The sequence below is a fragment of the Vulpes lagopus genome, chromosome 8, assembly GCF_018345385.1.
Source record: "Vulpes lagopus strain Blue_001 chromosome 8, ASM1834538v1, whole genome shotgun sequence".
Taxonomy (NCBI): Eukaryota; Metazoa; Chordata; class Mammalia; order Carnivora; family Canidae; genus Vulpes; species Vulpes lagopus.
This window is the reverse complement of record NC_054831.1, coordinates 21,439,373-21,460,989: the sequence shown is the minus strand read 5'-3', so window position 1 is coordinate 21,460,989 and position 21,617 is coordinate 21,439,373. Positions and strand designations below refer to the sequence as shown.

The following is a 21,617-nucleotide window of genomic DNA, read 5'->3' as shown; positions in this document are numbered from 1 at the left end:
TAGGTCTCAGCACCCATGATTTCCTAAATCTCCTCCCATGAGAATGTTTGCCACAGAGGGCAGAGCTGGCTCGCGCTACCTGAGGCTTACATAATAAGGCTATACTGGGAGAGAAAAGAAGCCAGCCAGTGGGAATCTGGGACAGAAGAACAAGCAGGAATCAAGGAAGGAGAGAAAAAGTGGATCCATATCAGCAATGCCCTCAGGAGCCCAATTTATGGCCTCAGGGCACACCATTCAATATCAAGAGTATTCTGCAACAATAATTTTTTGGGGAAAGATGAACTCCAGGCATCAAAAGATCCCAAATCAAAGGAAGAGTAAATTATATTCATCAAAAGCCTGAGCCAGAAAAGACATCTGGGCTCTCTGATAATTAGAAAGTCTATTTCCAGAGTATTCTTTGCCCTAGCATTCCAGGACTTGAAGTTTTTCTGAATCTCAAGATTTCAGACTTCAGACATTGGGCTTCAATATCTGTGTCCTTCAATATCTGTGCGTCTCCCTCTGGGGAGTGCCAACAGGGCACTCCTTCCTAGAGCAGAAATGTTACTTAAAGATTTGGAAAGTAAGATGTTACTCAAAAGTTTAAAACACAATTACATAATAAAATAGAATGCAACATGCATAGATTTTAGAAATTAAGTTCAAACTCTCAAAAATGTAGGGCTGTGAGACAGACTTTGGTTGAAAGTTTTGCGATACTGCCTTTCGTAACTTGCTGTGTGATGTCGGACAAGTTTCTCCACCTCTCTGAGCCTTGGTTTCCTCATCTGTAGAACATGAGAGTGAATGGATTTCGAAAGCCTCAGGGTTTTGCCTGCTATGCCTTTCCTTTAATTAACTTTACTCATCTCTTATATGTATCCGTCTGAGTCCTCTGGAGAAACAGAATCAACGCATATTTCATACTCATCCAAGACATTGGCTCATGTGATGTTCCCAAGTCTGAAATCCCTGGGGGCAGCCCCACAGTCTGGAAACTCTGTCAGGAACTCAGGAGGCAGAGTTCATGCTTCTTCCAGAAACCCCAGTTTTTGCTTTTAAGTCTTTCAACTGATTGCACAAAGGCCACCCATGTTTTTGAGACTAATTCCCTTTATGTAGAGTCCCTGGCTGTAGATATTAACCACATCTACAAAACATCTTCAGATCCATGCCTAGATTCAATAATTCAGTACTCGAGCCTGGTAAGTTGACACACAAAACTAGCTGTTGTGGCTGTGATATACACGTCTGGGCATGACCTTTGTGGTGCTCAGAAGAATCCTAAGCTTAAATTAATGCTCTGCTGTCACCTGCCTGACATTTTTGTTTTGCACTGGACCCTGTGACTGATATAATCAACCCCGCCGAAGGGCTAGTTCTGGCTCTCATAGCCACGGTCTTGGATCTTTCGGCTGAGGTAGTTTTTGTCCAGGTGGGCTGGCCAGGTCTTCATGGCTATACCATTTCCCTGACCCTTCATCTTGTCTCCCTGGTATTACTATTTCATGTCCTATGCACATTAATTTTGTTTCCTTGAACTAGAATATACATTTCTTCATGTTCCTTGGCGTAAGAAATATATAACATAAAATTTCCCATTTTAACCACTGTTAAATAAATAATAATGTCCGTGGCCGTATTAAGAACATCCACATTGTCATGCAAACATCACTGCCATCCATCTCCAGAACTTTTTCATTGTCCCAAACTGAAACTCAGTCCCCACTCACCACCCAGTCCCTACTCCCCCTCCACGACCCCCTGGCCACCACCATTCTCCTTTCTGTCTCTAGAAGTTTGACTACACCAAATACCTCATCTATGTGGAATCATACAGTGTTTCTCTTTTTGTGACTGGCTTATTACATTTAACGTGACGCCTACAAGGTTCATCCATATTGTACCATAAGCTAAAATTTCTTTCCTTTTCAAGGCTGAATAATATTTCACTGTCTGTATATTATACATTTTGCTTATCCATTCATCTATGGACAGTTGGGTTGCTTCCACCTTTGAGGATTGCGAGTAATGCTGCTCTGAACATGCTGTCCAAGTCTCTCCTCAAGTCCCTACTTTCAGTTTTTCTGGGTATATACTAGAAGTGGAATTGCTAGATGGTGTGGTAATTGTATGTTGAATTTTTTGTGGAATCGCCATATTGTTTTCCAGAGTGATTGTGCCAGGTTACATTCCCCCCAGTGACGCACAACAGTTCTACTTTCTTCATGTCCTTGACGATACTTATTTTCTGTTTTTTAAAATTTTTATTTTTTAAATAATACTGATCCTAACGGGTGTGAAGTGATATCTCATTGTGGTTTTATTTGCACTTCCTTAATGATTAATGATGTGGAGCATCTTTTCTTGGGCTTATTGGCCATTTGGATGTCTTCTTTGGAGACATATCTACTCAAGTCCTTTGCCCATTTACAAATTTTTGTTGTTGAATTGTAAGAGTTCTTCATATATCACAGATATTAACCTCTTATGAGATATGAGATTAGAATATACATTTCTTGAGGCCAGGAACCTGTCTTAATGTTCTATCAATCCCCCCAAAGCACTTGACACCTAGTAGGTGTTTGGTGAATATTCACAAAATAATGGCCACAAAGTGTGAAACTAAGGCAAGTTGAAACTAAATTTGCAAAAGGAATATGCAGAGCATTTTCCGGGCAGGCCCAAGACCCATTATCTCTGGAGGGAAGCCAGGAAATTAGTGAGCCTCCTGTTCCCAAACGATTACCTGTTCCCAAACGAGATGAAGAGATGGGGGCAGAGAGTGAATAATTCTTAGTCTTTATTTAAAAGAAGGCAAGGAGAGGCCCACTCCCCAAACACCCCGTGAAATAGACATGCTTAGAGGTCAGGCTATGGGAGGTCAGGTGGACAGACAGAGATGGAGGAGGGCAGTCCCAGGGCTGGTGGACACTCACTTGAGCATTTGAAACCCCCTCAAGGGTGTAAGGAGGTAGCATGCATGACAATTGTGCCCAAATATACGTTAATAGGGGCTCTGGAGTTACAGACACCCAGCTAGCAGGTGGAACCCGTGAATGACTGGATCCCTGACCTCTTAAACAAACATAACATTTTGGGGTTCCTCTATTTCCTGGGAAAACAGAAGGTGGTAGTCGTAGGTTTAAGAAAAGGGACTGCCCCATGGAGATGCAAATGGAGATTTGGGTGCTCTTCTTTGCATGGGGTTGTTGTGAAGATACAGGAAGTAGAATGGGGAGCCCTGCCCAGATCCAAGCTCATCGCTGTGGGTTGGAGCAGCTGTAGGTCCTGCAGAGAGAAGTCTGCTCCCCATCAGGCCAGTGGGACATTGAGCCTTCAACCTCACCAGAGGTGGGCCTGAGGGAAATGAGGTGGGCTCAATTAATTTCTGTTTCTGCTTCAGTAGAACACCTTCTCCAGATACGCGTTCAGGAACATCCCGGTGGGGTCCAGCTTTTCTCGGATGGCACAGAACTTGGAAAAGGCTGGGTACATTTTCTCAAAGTCCTTCCGGGTACAGTTGTGGGCCTGTGGAAGCAACCAGACAAAATGGGCCTTGTTCCCTGGAGCTGACATTTCAGTGAGACTGCAAACAGGCAACCCTGTGTCTGTGTGCCCGAACATGCGACACTCCTATCCCGGGCCACACACAGGCATCCACTCACTCACACATTCATGCATGCATGCACACAAAATGCATGTACCCATACCTACATGTGCGTGTGTGTGTGTGCACACATATCCAGGCATACGCATGCACGATGCATGGACACACATAATGTAAAGACCCAAACACGAGAGAGGAAGTTCTTAGGAAGGTAAAGAAGAAAAGTGTTACCGTGCTAACATTAAATTCTCAATTCCCCTTGCCACCTCACAGTGTGACCCTGGAGAGGGCTCTGGCCCCAATTCTACTGTTGGCTAGGAAGTCAATCCCATTACCTCGGAGAGACTCTCCGTTCCCTATCTGTTAAAGGGGCTCATTGACTCCTGCCTTATCCTGCCTGGTGGGTTTCTATGAGAAATCAAATAAAATGAAAGATGAGAAATTTCTCTGAAAACTCTGAGGCAGTTTTCACTGAGCACAATCATGGAGCTGTCAGAACAAGGATGCCAGGGAAGCTGGGTCTGGGTACAGCAGTGAAACCCTCCCTTCCTGTGACATGTGCTCAGCTCCTGGATGGCAATTTCTGAGCCTTGGGCAGGCAGAGGAAGAGAGGCACCTGCTGGTGAATCTACACTTCTCAGCAGTGGCCAGGCTGATGGCCCTGTCAGCCTCTCACTGGCAAATCCTACCTTGGCCCAGTGGGGCCTGCCCCCGACCTTCTTCATGATGGTCTCGTAGGTCAGCCAGTAGTCCAGCCGTGGCACATCCTTGCCGTAGGGCCTGGTGGGGAGCAGAAGGAGGTGAGGCCCCGTCCCTGCCCTAGCATCCCACCGTAGTTAGGTGGCCTTCTCCGTGCCATACTCAGCACTTGGCATGCAGTGAGGAATTTAAGCCATGGCTCTGCCCGCAGGACACGGATGGCAGTGATCAAGCAACTTGAGGGGTTTTGCTCATTGCTCATCACTAGAAGGATTTCATAAATGGCTGCTTCCTCTCACATATTTTATAGTTGGCATCCAAAACTTATCATGAGTTTAAATATATTATACATGCACACACACATCTTTATGGTATAACATAGAAATATGTCATCTTTTTTTAAAATACCATGACAGTTTTTCTTTCTTTCTTTCTTTTTTTTTTTTTTTTTTTAAGATTTCTTTATTTATTTGAGAGTAAGAAAGAGAATGGGAGAAGGGCAGAGGGAGAGTGAGAAGATGGAGAGAGAATCTCAAGCAGACTAGCTGAGCACGAGGCCCGATGAGGGGCTCGATCTCAGGTCTCTGAGGTCATTATCTAGGCCAAAATCAAGAGTCAGACGCTTAATGGACTTAACCACCCAGGCGCTGCTCAATATGTCCTCTTTTTTTAAAGAAAATATTTTATTTATTCATTTGAGAGAGAGAGAGAGAGAGAGAGAAAGCATGGGTGGAGGGGAGAGGCAGAGGCCGAGGGAGTAAATATGTCATCTTTTTGACAAAGCCTAGGAATCTCCAAATCCCCTCACTTGACATTTAGAAAGCATGACCATAGAACCTTACTGCCAACAGCCAAGTCAGACTTACTGACAAAAAAATCTAAATCAAAACTTTCAAAAATTCAAATAAACGCGATGTATACCCATGGCAACTTTCTCACTTCTGATCTGCATTCTTAGGTAGGGAGAAGACAGATAGAGGGACAGACAGATAAGGTCTGAGCCTTGCCAACAATCTGTCCCTGTGTGAAATAAGCTGCCTCCCATTCAATGCATCTTTCCAAAGCTCTCTTTTCTGGCTTTTTGGGACATGTTTCTGGAACAGCGCATTCTATAATTGTCCCTTGGGCATCCTCTACGTTTGAGGTTTTTACATGCTGGAGAAATACCCCATAGTAAGATTCAGGCTGGGGGGGAGAGGTATGTTTTCTCTTGTAAAGTCAGAGGAGGGCTGTTATCAATGAGGGCTGGAAGAAGAGGCAAAAGGAAGACACATTTTATGGGGGAAATCTTTTTAAGAGATGGGCTTCTTAAACGTGCATGTCCTACGCCCTGTCCTGGAGACAGCTGTGTACAACTAACCAGGTAAAGATCATGCAGCTGTAAGGTACCTGCACAGGGCCTGGTGGAGCTGGTCGGGATGGGCAAGTGCATCCAGGTAGGCAGCTCGGATGGAGCGGGATCCTCTTTTCTGCTTAACTTAAACCTGGCCTCAGAATCCGCCTCAACACGCCGTTCCAGGCTCTCAGAACCATCGGCCAGAGTAGGCACGCGAGAGAGCGTGCGTTTGCCACTGCATGATACCCATCTCCCAAGTGGTAGCTACTCGGAGTCACATCACTTATTAATATTGATTATTGTATTAACATAACAGGGGGTGGAAATGGTAGTTGTAGGAACCCAAAGGAGAGAGAGACTGTCTTCTGCTGCCAGGATCAAAGAAGTCTCACCGGACAAGGTAGCATTTGAACTGGCCTTGAAAGATGAGTAGGGAGGGGGTCCTTTCAAAGCTGAGGAGCTGCCTCCCCAGCCCCTACCCCCCTCCCCGCCCCCCCGGGGAGCCAGTCACCTGTACATGATGATGTTCATGTAGCAGCTGTCCCTCTGGAAGCAGGGGCTCAGCAGGATGTCATCCCCGCGGGTGAAGCGGACCTCCACGGGGAAGTGGGCCACCATCTTGGGGTGGGCCTCCAGCATGGCTTTCAGTTCCAGCAGGGCCTCCTTGGTCTTCTCTCTGCACTCGGCCAGGGGGACAGAAGCCAGCCCTCGGGAAGGGGCCTCCAGGAGCCCTCACACCGGGCTCCCCATGGCCCCCCCAGCCCACGCCCCAGGACGGGGGCTCCCAGCTCCTCAGGAGGCCCATTCTGGTGGCTGCTCTCAAAGTCCTTCCTATGGAAGTAGAGCCTCTGAATGTCCCTCCTGGAGGGCTACTAGGGCTCTTGGTTCAGCCCTGCCTACCCCCTGCCTAATCAGGGGGTTCCCTCAGGTGTCTGGTCACAGCTGGCCCACCCCGCTGGCCTCTTCCTTCTCTGTCAGGGTAAAGTCAGTCTGATTCTAATACTTCCACTTGTCCTTATAGTCCCTCTGGGACAGTAGTGCCCCAGCCCTTGAACGCAGTGACGGGACATCCCCTAAGCCCTGGACACCATCAACCACTTTCCTGCAGAGAGACAGACAGAGGGGACCATTCAGAGAGAAAGTTGTAATGAGTCATGGACCACAGACCCAGCTTAGGTCCTCACCAGGTGTCTCTCCCAAGGGAGAGTACCAGCCTCTGGCAAACGAAGGAGGGCTCTGTCCACCGAGGGACTGAATGCAGGGGACAGACTTCCAGAAAAACAAGAAGCTGGGCAGGAAGCCCCACGCTCCACGCCCATGGGCTGCAACCCACCTCCAAGCTGGAGAGGGACCAACCAGGAGGACAGAGGGGACTCCGTGGCTGGTGTCCCCTCACAGGTAGGACAGCTGGGTAACAAGGGTGCCAGAAGGGGGCTCGGCCTCCAGTTTGGCCCCTGCTAATAATGGGCGAGACTGGGAACCTAGCTGACAGTGTACATGCCCGGGGTTCCGGTGAAGCACCAACAGTGTCTCTCTGACACGGGCCATCTGCAGCCTGGCCCGCGCGGCCCCTACCTGGGGATGGCCCAGTCCTGGACGTGCTGCTTGAAGCGGCACTCGTAGGTGAAGATCTTGTGGCTGAGGTCGCTGCTCTCCTTCTTCCTGGTGAACAGGAGCCAGAAGAAGAAGCGATTGATCCAGCCCACGAGGCCTGGCAGGAAGGAACTGGGGGGGACAGCACAGAGGGTGATTCAGGATCACAGCACCCAGCACTTAGCGGGTCACCGCGTGTGCTTGCAGACCGTGTGGTGAGTTCCTTACAAACCTCATTCTCTACAGACTCTGCTACTTCTGGATAGCCCACATGTTTGCCACTTGCTCTCCTATTGATGAGCAGCTTGTTTCCAGTGTTTGGGTGGTTTTTTTTTTTTTTTTTTTTTTTTTTGCATTCTTAGTTTTGGTAAAAAAAAATACATGACATTAAATTTACCATCTTAGCCATTTGTAAGTGTGAAGTTAGCAGTGTTAAGGATATTCACATTGCTGGGGTACGGGATCTCCAGAATCCTGCCAGGCTGAAAGTCTGTCCCCAATAAACAACTCCCCGTTCCCCTTCCCCTCCCCAACCCTGGCAGCCCCCATTCTTCCTTCTGTGTCTATGACTCTGCTCTAGGGCCCCTCACAGAAGAGCAATGTACAAGATTTGCCTTTTGTTTGTTAGTTTTTATATATTTAATTTATTTATTCATGAGCATACACAGAGAGAGGCAGAGACATAGGCAGAGGGAGGAACAGGCTCCCTGTAAGGACCCCAATGCAAGACTCGATCCCAGGACCCTAGGATCACAATCTGAGCCAAAGGCAGATGCTCAACCACTGGGCCACCCCAGTGCTCCAGGATTTGCTTTTTTGTGACTGGCTTATTTCCCTCAACATCTTGTCCTTAAAATTCATCCATGCTGTAGCCTGTGTCAGAACGTCCTTCCTTTTTAAGACCGAATACTATACCATTATAAGGAAAGACCGCATTTTGTTTATCTATTCATCCATCGGACGTTTGGGTTGCCTCCACCTTTTGGCTGTTATGAATATTTCTGCTGTGAACATGGGTGTGCAAATCTCTTTAAGTCCCTGCTTTCAATTCTTTTAGATATATACCCAAAGGGGACACAGGCTCTGAGGCCGGTTGCAGGGGCCTCCCTGGTCATCCCACTCATAAGCCCAGTTCCTGCCAGCCTAGGCTCCTGTGAGCTGAACTGGCTCTGATCCCGTCAGTTGTAGCTTGTGCCTCTCCTGGAGTCACCCAAGACTCCTGGTAACAAGGCTTAGTCTGGCTTCTTCCTGCCTATGGGGAGCCTCTGGTTAGAGGGACCCTCCCCAGACGCCTGTCCCTTGTCTCATCACTTTTGTCTCATTGTCAAAAACCCATCCCAGCTGCTCAAACTCATGGGGGTACAGATAAGAACAGCAGATCCGGGGACCCCTGCCCCCTTAGGTGGGGCACTAGAGGCCATTGTGAGAAGGGAGGGAACACCTTTCATGCAGACTTGATACTGAATCCTCCAAACAACCCAATTGTTGCTAGTGTCTCTACTTTATTTATTTTATTTTTTTTATTTTATTTTATTTTATTTTATTTTATTTTATTTTATTTTATTTTATTTTATTTTTTTTTAGTGGCTCTACTTTATATATGGGTAAACCACAGCCGAGAGAGGCTGAGCGATTTACCCAGAGTCCCACAGCAGGAAAATGAAGGGGTGAGGACCAGAGTCCGTGTTCTTCTGAATCCACAGCTCATGCTCCTCCTGTGGTCCCAAGCTGCTGAGTTTCCTGGGACTCAGAGAGGGTACCTGGGTGCATGCTGCAGGGGCAGGGCAGGAGAAGGATGTTGTCTGTTTCAAGGTAGATGTTCTCTGGTGTCTCAGAGGCCAGCTGGCTGCGGTGGAGCTTCCACTGGCCCCTGGGAGAGGGTTATTCTAACCACAGGAGCTGAGCTCGGCCCTGGCCTTGGCTCACCCTCCAGGGACTTGTTCCCAACAGACAGCCTGCCTTTCTGTGCTGGTCAGCTACAGCCACCACCCTCACCCCTACAGTGGACCACTACCGAACTCCTCAAAGACAGGCGTCAGGCTTTTCATTTGGTGTTTCTTACACAGTTATCCAGGAGCCACCTCTAGGTGCCAGCCACTATTTGGGGCATTAAGGACTGAGTGTGATGGGACAGACAGGGTCCTTGCCCTTGCAGGGCCACCATGAGTCTTACAGTGAAGCAGCCATTTAAACCACCAAGCACAATCTGTTATTCACTTTTCATTCCCTCACTTTTGGGCACACAGCTTAGTGAGCGCTGCAGAACTGCCGGCGTGGGGGGAGCCGGGTGGATGCAGTTTCCAGAAGCAGCTAAGCCAGAGCCATGGGGGCTGAACTCAGAAGCTGTGGAGCTCCCACAGAGCGTCCACCTGGGGCCGGGAACTGGCAGCTGTGGTTTAGAGCCCAATTTATTTGGGTGCTCACTGGGCTCAAGCTCCAGAGACATACATGTAAAACTGCTGAGAGGCTGTGATGGAAGCTGGAGAGAAAGCCCCTGACAGGGCATTTTGCACCCTCACTCCCATCCACAATCTGCTGGAGTGGTGGCTCCCAGTGGGGCTTACTCATGGCTTCTTGTCCCATCCCTGCTTGGATGCAGTAAGTCCTGGCTTGTGTTCACTTTCCTAACACCTTCCAGGCAGTGAGTCACCCCAACGTGGGTCCCAAGTGGTGCCACCTGTTGCCCCCCTGCCCTGGCGAAGGCCAATTTTTTCCCAGATGCCGGGATTCAGACTCATGTCCAGGACCACCAAGAACTTCAGCTAGTTCTGCAGGTCCTGCTGCGGTGCCACCCTTGATGGGCTTTTATGCCCTGATTTCTTAATAAGACACAGAAGTACCAAAGTAAAAGAAGAGATGGCTAATTTTCACATTAACATTAAATACATCTACACGGTAAAAACGATAAAAATGCAAGACAACACAAACAGGGAGATGTTGCAACAAATTGCTCAAAATCTATAAATAAAAGTCTACAGGACAGTAAGCAAAAAATACCCACAAATTTCACTTAAGACAAAATAAAAGCACCAGGAGCAATGGTTGAGAATGCTCACAACAGTATCATTTATAACAGAAAAAAAAATTTCGGAAACAACCCAAATATCTGAGTATGGACAAATACATCATGCATATAGTGACTAATGAGTAATTACAGCTATGCATATCAACATGGGTAATTATCATGATCGAAGCTGGATTACCACATTTATTATTTCAGGATTTGCAAAACTAAGCTATAAATAAGAACAAGGGAACGATAAGCATAAAGTTCAGGGTGGCGATTCTTCTTGGTGACGCCTTGGAGGCTGTGATTTGGGACTTTACAAAGACCACTCCAACTGTACTCATGTTGTTTCATTTCTTTTTTTTGTTTTGTTTTTGTTTGAATTCATTTATTGCTATTTTGGTTGTTTCATTTCTTAAGCTGGTGGTAATCACATGGGTGTTTAGGACATGATTCTGTATACTTTAAATATGTTTTAATACTATTTTACATGTATAAAATATTTCAAAAAATTTTATAGAATGCCATCCCATGTCTTGGCTGGTGACAAAGTTACCACTCAAGGCCCCATGAAACCTTCCCCATCTCTCAGAGTTACATGTCTACTGGGCCAACATGGGGCCTGAGCATGAGCACAGATTTTAGGCTGGGAAGGCAGCAAACAGAACAATATGGGAAGATTTACATCACTAGGGGGCCAGAGAGTGGAGCCTGGCACTGGTATTTTTTAAAAAAAGCTCCTGAGGTGATTTGAATGTGCAGGTAGGGTCAAAAATCCTTGCTCTAGACCCAGGAGACAGACCCAATTTCCATGCATAAAGGCCAGGGTATTATTCTTCTGATGGACTGCATCCTCAACAGCATTTAGCAGATGCTGGAAGAAAGTACTCTTGCATTCCTACCTGATCCAGAGCAGGAACTCCAGTAGGTAGAATCCGATGGCATAGTCCCAAAACCAGTTGGCGGAAGAGGAGGGGGGCTGGGAAAAAGAATCTGTAATCAGTGCAGGGCCAGAGCTCAGCTGCTTTCATCACTATATACGTACATATATATAACACGTATTTAAATTTTAATTAGTTAACATACAGTGCAATATTGGTTTCTGGAGTAGAATTCAGTGGCTGCTTTCTGATCTATGCGTCACCGTGTCCCCTTAGAGGGAGATGTAGTCCCAGGAGTGGCTGCATGTGTGTATGGGGGGGTGACCCCAAAAATAGGACAATTGAAAGCCTCACTTCTTGGTGACACAGCCAATTCTCATGACTCTTTCATCTCATGTGTACTTACATATGTATTTATTTTGCACAAGACAACAATGTGCATCTGTCTCTCCTCCTCTGAGTCTACAAGGCAGGTGTCCAGCAACCACCATTTATGGACCCCATGCCAGTCCCTAACACATGATGAGTGTCATTTCTTTTGCCTGACTTGTCCCATGAACATTCATCCTGAGTGATGGCTTTGTGTTCTGCTGAGAAGCAGCCCATTTGCTTAGGACGTGGGACAAGACCATTGGTTTCTTCACCTGTCCACTTGGGGGTGGGAAAGTTGGGGGTGGTGGAGGGTATTAGATGGTTTGAGGTATAGCCCAGGTGCCTGGTAGTTTATCTTATCCTACCCTGTCCTGCCAACATTTCTGCTCCCCTGTCGCACATCTGGGCTGTGCCTTGACCTCCCTCCTACGCATCCTTAACTGTGACCACATTGGACCCTTACTGGGCCAATTTTCCTTCTCCTTCCACCTTCCTGCCTTTTCTGCTTCTATCCTCATGCTCAGTGATGCTCACTCTTCCTTTTCCTGTCACACCTCACTGATCATTGGGACAATGACAAATGTCAGCCATCCTGGGGACTGCAGGCTATGTGTGAGAATGGGAATAAGGTAGCTGTTGCTACCTGTTGCTACCTTATTGGTGTGGTCCTGGTAGATGACGCTGACGTTCTCACTGTGCGGGAACCAGAGGAAGCGGAAGTATTCGGATTTCTTCAGGTGGCTATCCAAGTTGTTAAGAACCTGACGTCAGCAGAGAGAGAAAGGGAAAACTGGGTTGGTTGCAGGATAATGGTGAGGAAGTACTAGAATTCAAAGCTTGGGGGTGCCTCAGTTTTTCCTTATCAAGAGAAAATACCTAAAATTGTTCCAACATTGTCAAATGACATGGAACGTGGTTTGTAATATGTTGAACATTGAAATGGTTCTTTTGCATGTTGCCTTCCCCAAGCAGTTCAGAGGATAGAAATGATTTCTTATTTGTCCTGACTTGAACAATTCCTAGCTATATGAGTTTAGGCAAAGCACTTAACATCCCTGTGCCTTAGGTCTATAAAATGGGACTAATAACAATACCCATGTCAGTATTGGTAAGAAGATGAAATGCACTAATGCCTAGAGAGTGCTTACAATGGTGTCATGAACACTGTATGGGTTAAGCAGCTGCTGTTGTTACCCCCACATTGTCATCATCATCATCCTTTAACCCCATAATGTCTAACACATTGTAGGTCCTTAATAAAATGAACAGAGGAATCTTGTTCTAATATAGCTCATCATTGCACTCTTGGAGATGATATCACAGAACAAATCATATCCTCCTAAAACCCATCAAGCAGATACAGGACAAGGGTAGACAGATTGGGGGTTTGACAGAGAGCTGGGAGGTTGAGGTAAAGCACCACCGGTCCTAAAGTAAATTCTGGATTTGTGTCCTGGTCTGCAGCTTACCAGCTGCATGGCCTTGGAAGAGCCATGTACCCGAGCTTTGGTTTTCTCACCAATAACATGTGGACACTTGTGCAATGAAATGACATAATCTACATCAAAGCTTCTGAGTACAGTGGCTGCCACATGGCACATACCCAAGGAACACTTTTGGTTCTGGGTTTGATCAATACTAACACACACACATCCAGGGTACTGGTCCTATTCCCTCCAAAGTCCCTAGCTGTGACTTCCAGAAAGTCCTTTGAGGCCTCTGGGTAGCATCTCTCCGTTTGTAGAATGAAGACAGTAATACCTTTCCTTCCTTCCTTCCTTCCTTCCTTCCTTCCTTCCTTCCTTCCTTCCTTCCTTCCTTCCTTCCAGGGCTGTTGTGAGAAGCAGCGGAAATCGTGGATTTGAAAGCATTTTATAAGCTGTAAGGTCAACATGTGCATACAGGAGGACAGAGTGTCAGGAAAAACAGGAAAAAAAAAAGCTTACTGACCAAATGCACTATGGGGAATTTAGTACCCAGCATAGACAAATGGCTGGATCCAGTCATGGGGCAATACAGTATCCAAGGAGATTTGTCCAAAGAGGTTTGCTAACCAGTGCATGGTGCAGCCAGGGATATAAGGATGGGTGGGTGATTGCTGCATTCAAGTGATGTGGCTGTCATCCTAACTCTCCTCCACCCCACCCCAGCTCCAATCTGTTGGTCACCCTGTTGTATTTCTGCAAATGTCTTCCCAGTCTTCCTTCTCCTGTGACCTACTGCTGACATCCCCCTTAGTTGTCATCTATACTCTTGCATTGACCTCATAATATGCCTCCTTTCTCATCATTCCAGACAACATCTATAGAGAACATCCAAAGCAAGATCAGAAATCCCCATGAGCTCTCTTTTTGCTACAAAATAGAGCCCACAAAACTTAGTTCAGCAGCTGGGACCTCTGTCCACAAACACCGTCCAATACAACAGCCGCCAGCCACAAGTGGCCATTGAGCACCCTAAAAGTGACTTATCTGAATTGAGATGTATATAATTCAAATGCTGCTCATAAAGCCATCTCCTCCCATTCAAAGTGGCTTCTACTTATATTGCATCCATCCCAGAATTATACTGTAGTTATGGAGGCATCCATCTCTGAAACTGGGCAACATTCTCTTATAGGTTAGGGACCTATCTCATCCAGCTTTGGTTCCCCCTGCTAAGCAGAGATCAGCAAAATTTTTCTGTAAAGAACCAGATAGGAAATATTTTAGGCTTGGGGGGCCATATGGTCTCTGTTACAACTATTTAACTCTGCCATGGTATTATGGAAGCAGCCATAGATAATACATTAACAATGAGCATGGTTGTGTGCCAATAACAATTTTTACAAAAACGGGCAGTGAGACATATTTTGCCTACAACCCCTTGCCTTAGAGCTGCTGGAACAATGTGTTGCACAGAAAATGCTGGAGTACCTTATCATTCCTTATTTGAAGAGGAAGACCTTTACTGCTGTGCTAAAGGCCCAGGAAAAGCTCAGAATGAAATCCCAGGGCTCCTGTCACTATTGCTTCCATCCTGACAGGGTGATGGTCTGTAGGACTCTTATTTGGGAAGCCTCTGGGCAGAAGTGATTTTCCCCTGGGAAAGCCAGGAACACAGCCTGGTGGATTTGCCTGGAGGATGGGGCTGGGACACTGTAAAGGAGAAACCCCTCATCTCTTCATGTTTGGCATCCCGGACCATCCCACTGCATTGCCCAGAATCCCAGTAGTAGAAGTAATGGTGCCCTTCTCAGCTTTAGTGAGAATCTAGCTTCCTACCTAGAATGGAGTGATGAGAGTCAACCCTCCATTACATTTTGAACCTCTCTGCTGACACCAATCATTTGTTTTCCTCCCTACATTAGAGAAACAAGGTATATCTTCCCCACCCCTAGACCTCCACTAACCGGCCCCCCACATAAAATTATAAGCTTCTAGAGGCATGAACCATGCACGATCAAGCTCTAGACTCTCTGTGGCCCCTAACTTAGCACCAAGTGGTTGCTGAATGGTGGAACAATGACCCCCACCCCACTGTAAATTAAACTGTCTCCTTTAGGACCTACAAACCATCCTAACTGGAGGAGATGATCCCTAGGATTATGGATTTCCTTGATCCGACTTGTGTCTTCTGGGCGCTCTACCACAACCCTTTGGGTTCCAGAGGATTCTCTTCCTTGGCACACTATTGGCATGAAGGATGGAGGGTTCTATCCCCCCAGATTTAGACTTTGTGACACTGCTGAGTTGGCTTTTGGGAACTGGCTACCAGGGTTGTGACTAGTAAGCTCCCAGTACCACGGCTGGGAGGTTACTCAGCATCAGTGGACAGCCACCCCAGGGAGTGGCTGGCATCTGGCTGCTGATGACAAGGTCAGTGACACACTAGGACTGATGACAAGGTCAGTGACACACTAGGCTGCTGATGACAAGGTCAGTGACACACTAGGCTGCTGATGACAAGGTCAGTGACACACTAGGACTGCTTCGTGGGGCGCTGCAGGAGGGCTGATGCAGCAAGCAGCTGTACTCATCACATCTCATTATGGTTTGGGTGGCATAAAGGGCAAAAGGTTGAAAACCATTTCTAAAATCTTCACGCTTTCTAACTGGCTGTGATTCCATACCAACCAAACTCCAAGAGTCTGAAATGCTGAGACTTTGTGAGAAAAGCCATGAAGGCTGCCCCTTTCTTAGCACCATGAAACTGGACATCTTTCCCTGCCCTACCTCCCTGCATCTAGAAACACTGACTGAAATTTCCCTGGGGCCAAGGAATGACTGTTACCCCTCGTATAGTTTTGAGCAGCATTCAGAAATCATGTTGTAATGTATTTAAGAGAATCAGTAATGGGAAGCCCAGACTTGTATCTGAGATGGACCACCACATAGCATGGGTGGGAGGAGAAGGGGAAAATCCCAGAAAGGATGGATTTTTAATAAATTGCTGATCAACTGACCTTGAGTTATCTTGTATTGAGCACTGTCATATATTTTGTGGATGCTGGGGAGCAAGAAGCCTTAGATAAAATCTCTTGCCCTCCAGAAACTAATCACTGAGCAGCAAAAAGGAGAGGGAACATTTCAAGAATTGGTGACAATGTTCATGAGCAAAACAGAGTGACCAGCACCCTTAACCTGTTAAGTACAGCATTGACTTAGATGCTAGGATCTATCCACAGAGCAGGTGTCAATAGGTAATATTCTCTATGAGTAAAGTCAGAGGGAGGAGGCATTAGGGGTTCCTCTCTGAGGCTATAAAGAAGAGCAGGGGCTGACAGTTCACCAACAACATCCCATGGGGACAGTGGAGCTCTTATCCCTACCCTACAGGTGAGGAATCCAAGCTCAGGGAAGTGAGGAGGCTTCTCCAGACTCATACAGGGTCAGTGGAGAAACCTAGCTTCAAACCTGGGGGTCTGACTTGGAGAAATATTCCCTCTACATCGCATCCCTCATGATAGGTCTACTTGGGCTCTTTCAAAGTTCAAGGCTGGAAAATCCATGGTAGACATTTCATAAACACGGGCTAAATGGAAGGCAGGAAAGAGAAGAAAACTAAAGGAAGGACAAATAAGGGAAAAATGGTGCAGTAGCTGGCTCTTCAAACACACCTTTATGTGCAAGAAACCACTGTCATTCTCCTTTGTCCTGTCTTCCTGTAGCTCAGGACCAGCCAACCTGGAGGGTTTGGCCATCAGGGACAAGCCTGTGTCCAAAGAGGACAGGATGCTGGGGAACTGCATCCACCCTGGAGCAGCCCAGACATAGAGGCAAACACTTAGGGTAGCACAGTTTGCCACCCTAGTGGAGGTAGGACAGTTTCCTAGGAACTTAAATGGCAAGAAACCAGGTGTCAGCACCAATGCATGAATAGGAGGGTGCACCGTCTTCCGGTTGGTTCTCAAAAACTTTATGCCCCCTGAAGGTTACATCCAATTATTGTTCCTTTTAGATTAGAGGAAAAATATCCCAGGTCAAGCAAGGATGAGAAATTGCTCTAATAATGATTTTCTGATCCTTCCTCCTCTTCCATGGGTTTGTTTCCTTTGAGGGGAGGAAGGCCTGTGTTGTGTGGCTTTTATATCCACTTATCTCTTCCTCCTAAGGATTCAAAGCCTCTTGAAGGTGCCCTTTAAAGGCTGCTTTGAGTGGAAAGAGCAAAAGCAAATTGAATGTGGGGCCATTTATTGCACACACCCCTTGGAATAAATCACAGGGCTGCAAATGCAACCAACCCTCTGTGGCAGTCCTTGTTTATGGTCTGCGACTGTGGGGAAGGCTGTCGGCAGGGTTTGATGGAAGCTGATGATGGGCCTCTTAGAGAGCCAGGCTGGCTCTGTCGCACTGGGGGACTAGCAGCTGCCAGTTCACAGAAAGGGAGAGACCCACAGAGGGCTTGCTGACTCCTGTTCCATGCTGCCTCTTCTGGTGAGCTGGGATCTGTGGGAGCAGTGGGAGTATTCCATGGGGCTCATGCCTCTCCTGGGGGTAGGGCCCAAGCACTTTACCAGATGCTCCAAAGGAGAGAAACAATGCCAGAGGTGACCCTTGCCTGTGGCAAGGTGAGAGGAGAGCTTCACATCCAAGCGCTGCACTGACTTGTGGAATGTTGGGGCTGAGAAAGGCCTTAAGGGCCATCTACTTTGACCCTACTTTTAAAAAGGTAAAGAAACTGGGGACCCCAAATGTGAGGGCTTTGTTCAATTAGGGTAGCAGGGTACGCTATTCAAACAGGGTAGCTGCACAGCCAGACCTCAGGGGGTCCGTGCTATTTGTTCCTGGAGACCTTTCATCACATCCTGTTGAGTATTTATTGTTGTGTAATTGTGTGTGTGTGTGTGCATGTGTGTACACATGGGTGTCTACTTTGTCTTTTAGGGGAGGAGATAGCAACTGCTATTTCCCATGTGTCATCACAGCCTTTCAAAATCAAGGAAGTTGGAAGCTTTGTAAAGAACGTAGCAGATTGCCTAGAGTCGCTTAGAATTTTCAAGAATGTTATTTCTAAGTTAGAAGTCTCCCTGTTGAGGTAAATTGGAGGCAAAAAAATCCTTGAGCTCTGGAAAGACACAGAGGCCAGCCTCTGTGTGTGTGTGTGTGTATGAGTGTGTGTGTGTGTCTGTGTGTACATGCATGCATCAGTATGTTAGGGTAGCCATAGGATGGCCTGAGATCAGGCTCCACTAGAACCAGGACTTGGCTGTAATCAATCTTAGTCAATCTCAGCTGGGTCAGAGGAGGAGTAGAAAGAGGACCAGGAATAGGAATCTGGGAGCCAATCCTATTGGCAAAAGAAGCAATCTATTTTTTTTTTTTTTTTTAAGAAGCAATCTTTTTATCTCTGGGTCAAAACCTTCAGCTTCACAATTAATAAGTGCTGACTTATGTGAGAGGCAGGAAAACAGATTCAACAATAAAGCACATTACAGCCCCTTTCTGCTTCAAAGTGTTCTGTGCTGCCCATCTCCCTTCCCCATTGGTGATGTTCATCCATCCCTTAACCTACCCCATGCTCCGCTGAAACCATCCTCACCAAGGCTACAGCCTCCCAATGACCAGACCAGTCAATATGCCGAATCCCCATGGCATTGGACTCTGTTGACCACCTGTCCTGGACACCTGGTATCCCTTGCCTCTCCTCATTGGCTTCATTCCTCTCTGACCCATCCTCCTTGGTGTCCTTCGTGACACCCTTTCCATCTTCTTATACACTCCCTTCTCACTCAAACCCACTCTCTCGAGGTGGTCTTGCCTACCTCATGATCACCTAGGGGGGTGACCCCTCTTTTGGGCTGAATTGTAACCACATTTGTATATCAAAGTGCTAATCCCCTATAACTCAGAATGAGATTATATTTGGAGAAAAGACTTTAAAGAGGTAATTAAGGTTAAATGAGGTCATTGGGTGAGCCCTAATCCAATATGACTAGTGTGCTTATAAGAAAAGATTAGGACACAGATATGCATAGACAGGAGACCATGTGAGGACATGCAAGAAGATGGCCATCTATAAGTCAAGATGAGAGTCCTCACAAGGAACCAATCCTGATCCAGTCCGTGCTATTTGTTACTGCAGCCCGAGCAGACTAATACAGCCCCTCAATCTGTATTTCCAGCTTCTGCCTCCTGCCTAAGTTCCAAATCTGCAAAGCCAGCTGCCCTCCAATACCTCCACTTGAGGCACCTCAAATCTGAGTTCCCAAACTAAACTTATTATCTCACTCCCCACACCTGCTGTGCCCCCTGGATTTTCCACCTCTGCGGTAGCACCATTTCTGCCTCCCACCTCCTACTCCCTCACCCCACACTCAGCTGCCAGGTCCTATTGGTTCTTCAACTTAAATATCTCTTACACTTGTGCCATAAAAAAAGTGGACTTGGCTATGTATTTCAGCCCCTTGGAAACCTCTCCAGACTATGCCCACTCAACCTCATTCCCTTCCAAATCTCCCTCCCAGAACTGACTTTGGTCAAAACTCTCTGCCAAGGCTCCCTTTGGACTTGACAGTTGTTATGAACTATTTCTTTAGCTCCTGACCAGGCCATCTGCATTGGCTGCCATCTTCAGTGTCAAGCCCTGGAGCAGGCTGGCTAGTCTGTTGGTCCTGGAGCCCCAGCTTCAAGACTACATGCCTTCGTTGGCCACAGCGGCATATATGATTAATCTCAGAGTGGGAACCGAGATGATCTATCCTTATAACCTCCTCCTGCACACATTTCTGTAATTCTCTTTCTGTTAAAAATCCTTTGGCTGAAGAAGACTGAAATGCTTGGCTCAGAAGCATCAGAGATGAGGGAAGTTGGAGGATCTGTTATCTTCTCTGCAGCCAGTCCAGAGACAAGACAGCCTGGAGGGTACAGAGGATGGATGGGGGTAGCTGCCAAGGAGGAGAGAAGTAGTCTGTCCCTGGATCTGTTGAGAAGAAAGGCTTCCCACTGAAGCCTGAGAAGAATGCATGGGTGGTATCTCAGTGGGGGTCCCTACCACACCTTGCTGAATGACCAGGATGGAGTAGTCATCCCTCTAAGAAGTACAGAAGGATAAGTCTGAGAATACTAGAAGCATGACGGCTACAGAAAAAAAAATCAATCTTTGCAGTGGATGCTCAGAATGTTATTCGATGGCCTTAGGGGTTAGCCCTAGAGTTATATAAGTCTCAAATGCTGACCCCAAAAGCAGGCCTCAAAATCAACATGCCTGATGATGGACAGAATGTAGGATGCTTTCTGAACCCTACTAGGAGTGAACAAAGCATCTAGATCCTCCCTCTAGCCCTGGTCTGGAAGGTTGTAGCTGGTTGAGGCAGGCCTAGGTGGTCCCAAAGATCTCAGAGTCTGGGCTGGTTCTTAGCAGAGTCACGTGGGACTCTGGCCAGAGCCTTATGGGACTCCTTAGCCACACCTTTTCCCTGCCAAACAATTCCATGAAATGTCATTGTCCCAAACTCATCCTACTTTCCTGGGCCAAGACATCAGGCAGTTCACTTCCCAATTATCAACCCACATAAGGCTCAGTTTTTGTGCTCCAGGGATCCATGCTATATCCCCCAGAGCTGTGTGGAATCATTTTCTTGCCACCAACTGGGAGTTCTGGGGATAAATTTTCACCCAACACCATGCTCTGAGTAGGGGGCCCTCTGGATTCAAGGCCTTTGCCTTGTGACTTCATTGCATTAGAAACTCTAAGGATTTTAGACCTGGTTCTAAATAACAATATTTTCCTTTTATCACTGACTAGTTGCCACTGGGGGCAAATTTTAATACTGAACTAGACAATTGATATGTTTAATTTATCTGATTTAATCCTCAGATTCAATCCTTTAAGGTAGATATTATTAACTCTCTTTTTGGATGAGAAAACTAGGGTTTAATTAACAGGGTCAAACGATGGGCTCAAGGTCACAGCTTAGAAGTGGTAGAGAAGGCCAGGCCAATCTGATCACCAATCCCACCTTAACCATGTTGGGTCAGTAGTGTTTATATCACTGACTATTCTAACTGTGCAGAGGGTCTACTCATGTTGAAGGATAAGGTGACCACGGAGGAACTCAAAGACCAAGGAATTTGGAACCGTAGATTTGAGTCCCATAGCTTAGTGATTACCAGGCATAAATCCTGTCTTCCAGGCATTTCAGGAGGGCTGCATGTTACCCATCCATCCATGCATCTACCTGTGCATCTGATTATCCATCCGCCCATGCATCTATCTGTGCATCCATCCATCTACCCACTCATCCATTCAACCAGCCAGCCAACCAACATGCTTTTCATTCATTCCCAAAACATTGCTACCAATCAGAAGTCATCCTTTCTGCCCTCCATCATCTAGGTCCACATCCCTTGCATGAGACCTTGGGCAGCCAGCCAGACTGAGTTAGCCTATCCACTTGGCTGTGGAGAAGCCATTATAAAGGGAATTCTGGGCACATTCTATGGCTCAGTGCAGTTGAGAGTTAATGCCTTCCCAGGAGCAGTCAGCTCGTGCCAGCACCATATCTCCCCGGACAAGTCTCTACCTACTACCCTCCCTCTTTGCCCATACCTCTGCCAACCCATTGCAGTTCCTCTGAGCTTCACTGCCCTGCTTAGAAAAGGACCTGGCCACAGTATCCTTGGGCCAAGGAAGGAAGTGCTAGAGAGGTCAGCC

At 46.9% G+C, this 21,617-nt stretch overlaps 1 protein-coding gene across 1 annotated transcript in view; it reads right to left on the bottom strand.

Annotated features, from left to right (window-relative positions):
- Nucleotides 1–2,770: 2,770 nt before the first annotated feature.
- Nucleotides 2,771–21,617, bottom strand: part of LOC121498164 (L-gulonolactone oxidase) — a 31,959-nt gene continuing 13,112 nt past the window's right edge. Inside the window, exons 7-12 of the mRNA XM_041768239.1 lie at nt 12,137–12,244; nt 11,133–11,209; nt 7,206–7,355; nt 6,142–6,306; nt 4,285–4,375; nt 2,771–3,516 (exon numbers count right to left, since the gene is read on the bottom strand). Coding sequence (XP_041624173.1) covers nt 3,388–3,516; nt 4,285–4,375; nt 6,142–6,306; nt 7,206–7,355; nt 11,133–11,209; nt 12,137–12,244 — 720 coding nt within the window. The 3' untranslated portion in view covers nt 2,771–3,387. The remainder of the gene's footprint in view (nt 3,517–4,284; nt 4,376–6,141; nt 6,307–7,205; nt 7,356–11,132; nt 11,210–12,136; nt 12,245–21,617) is intronic.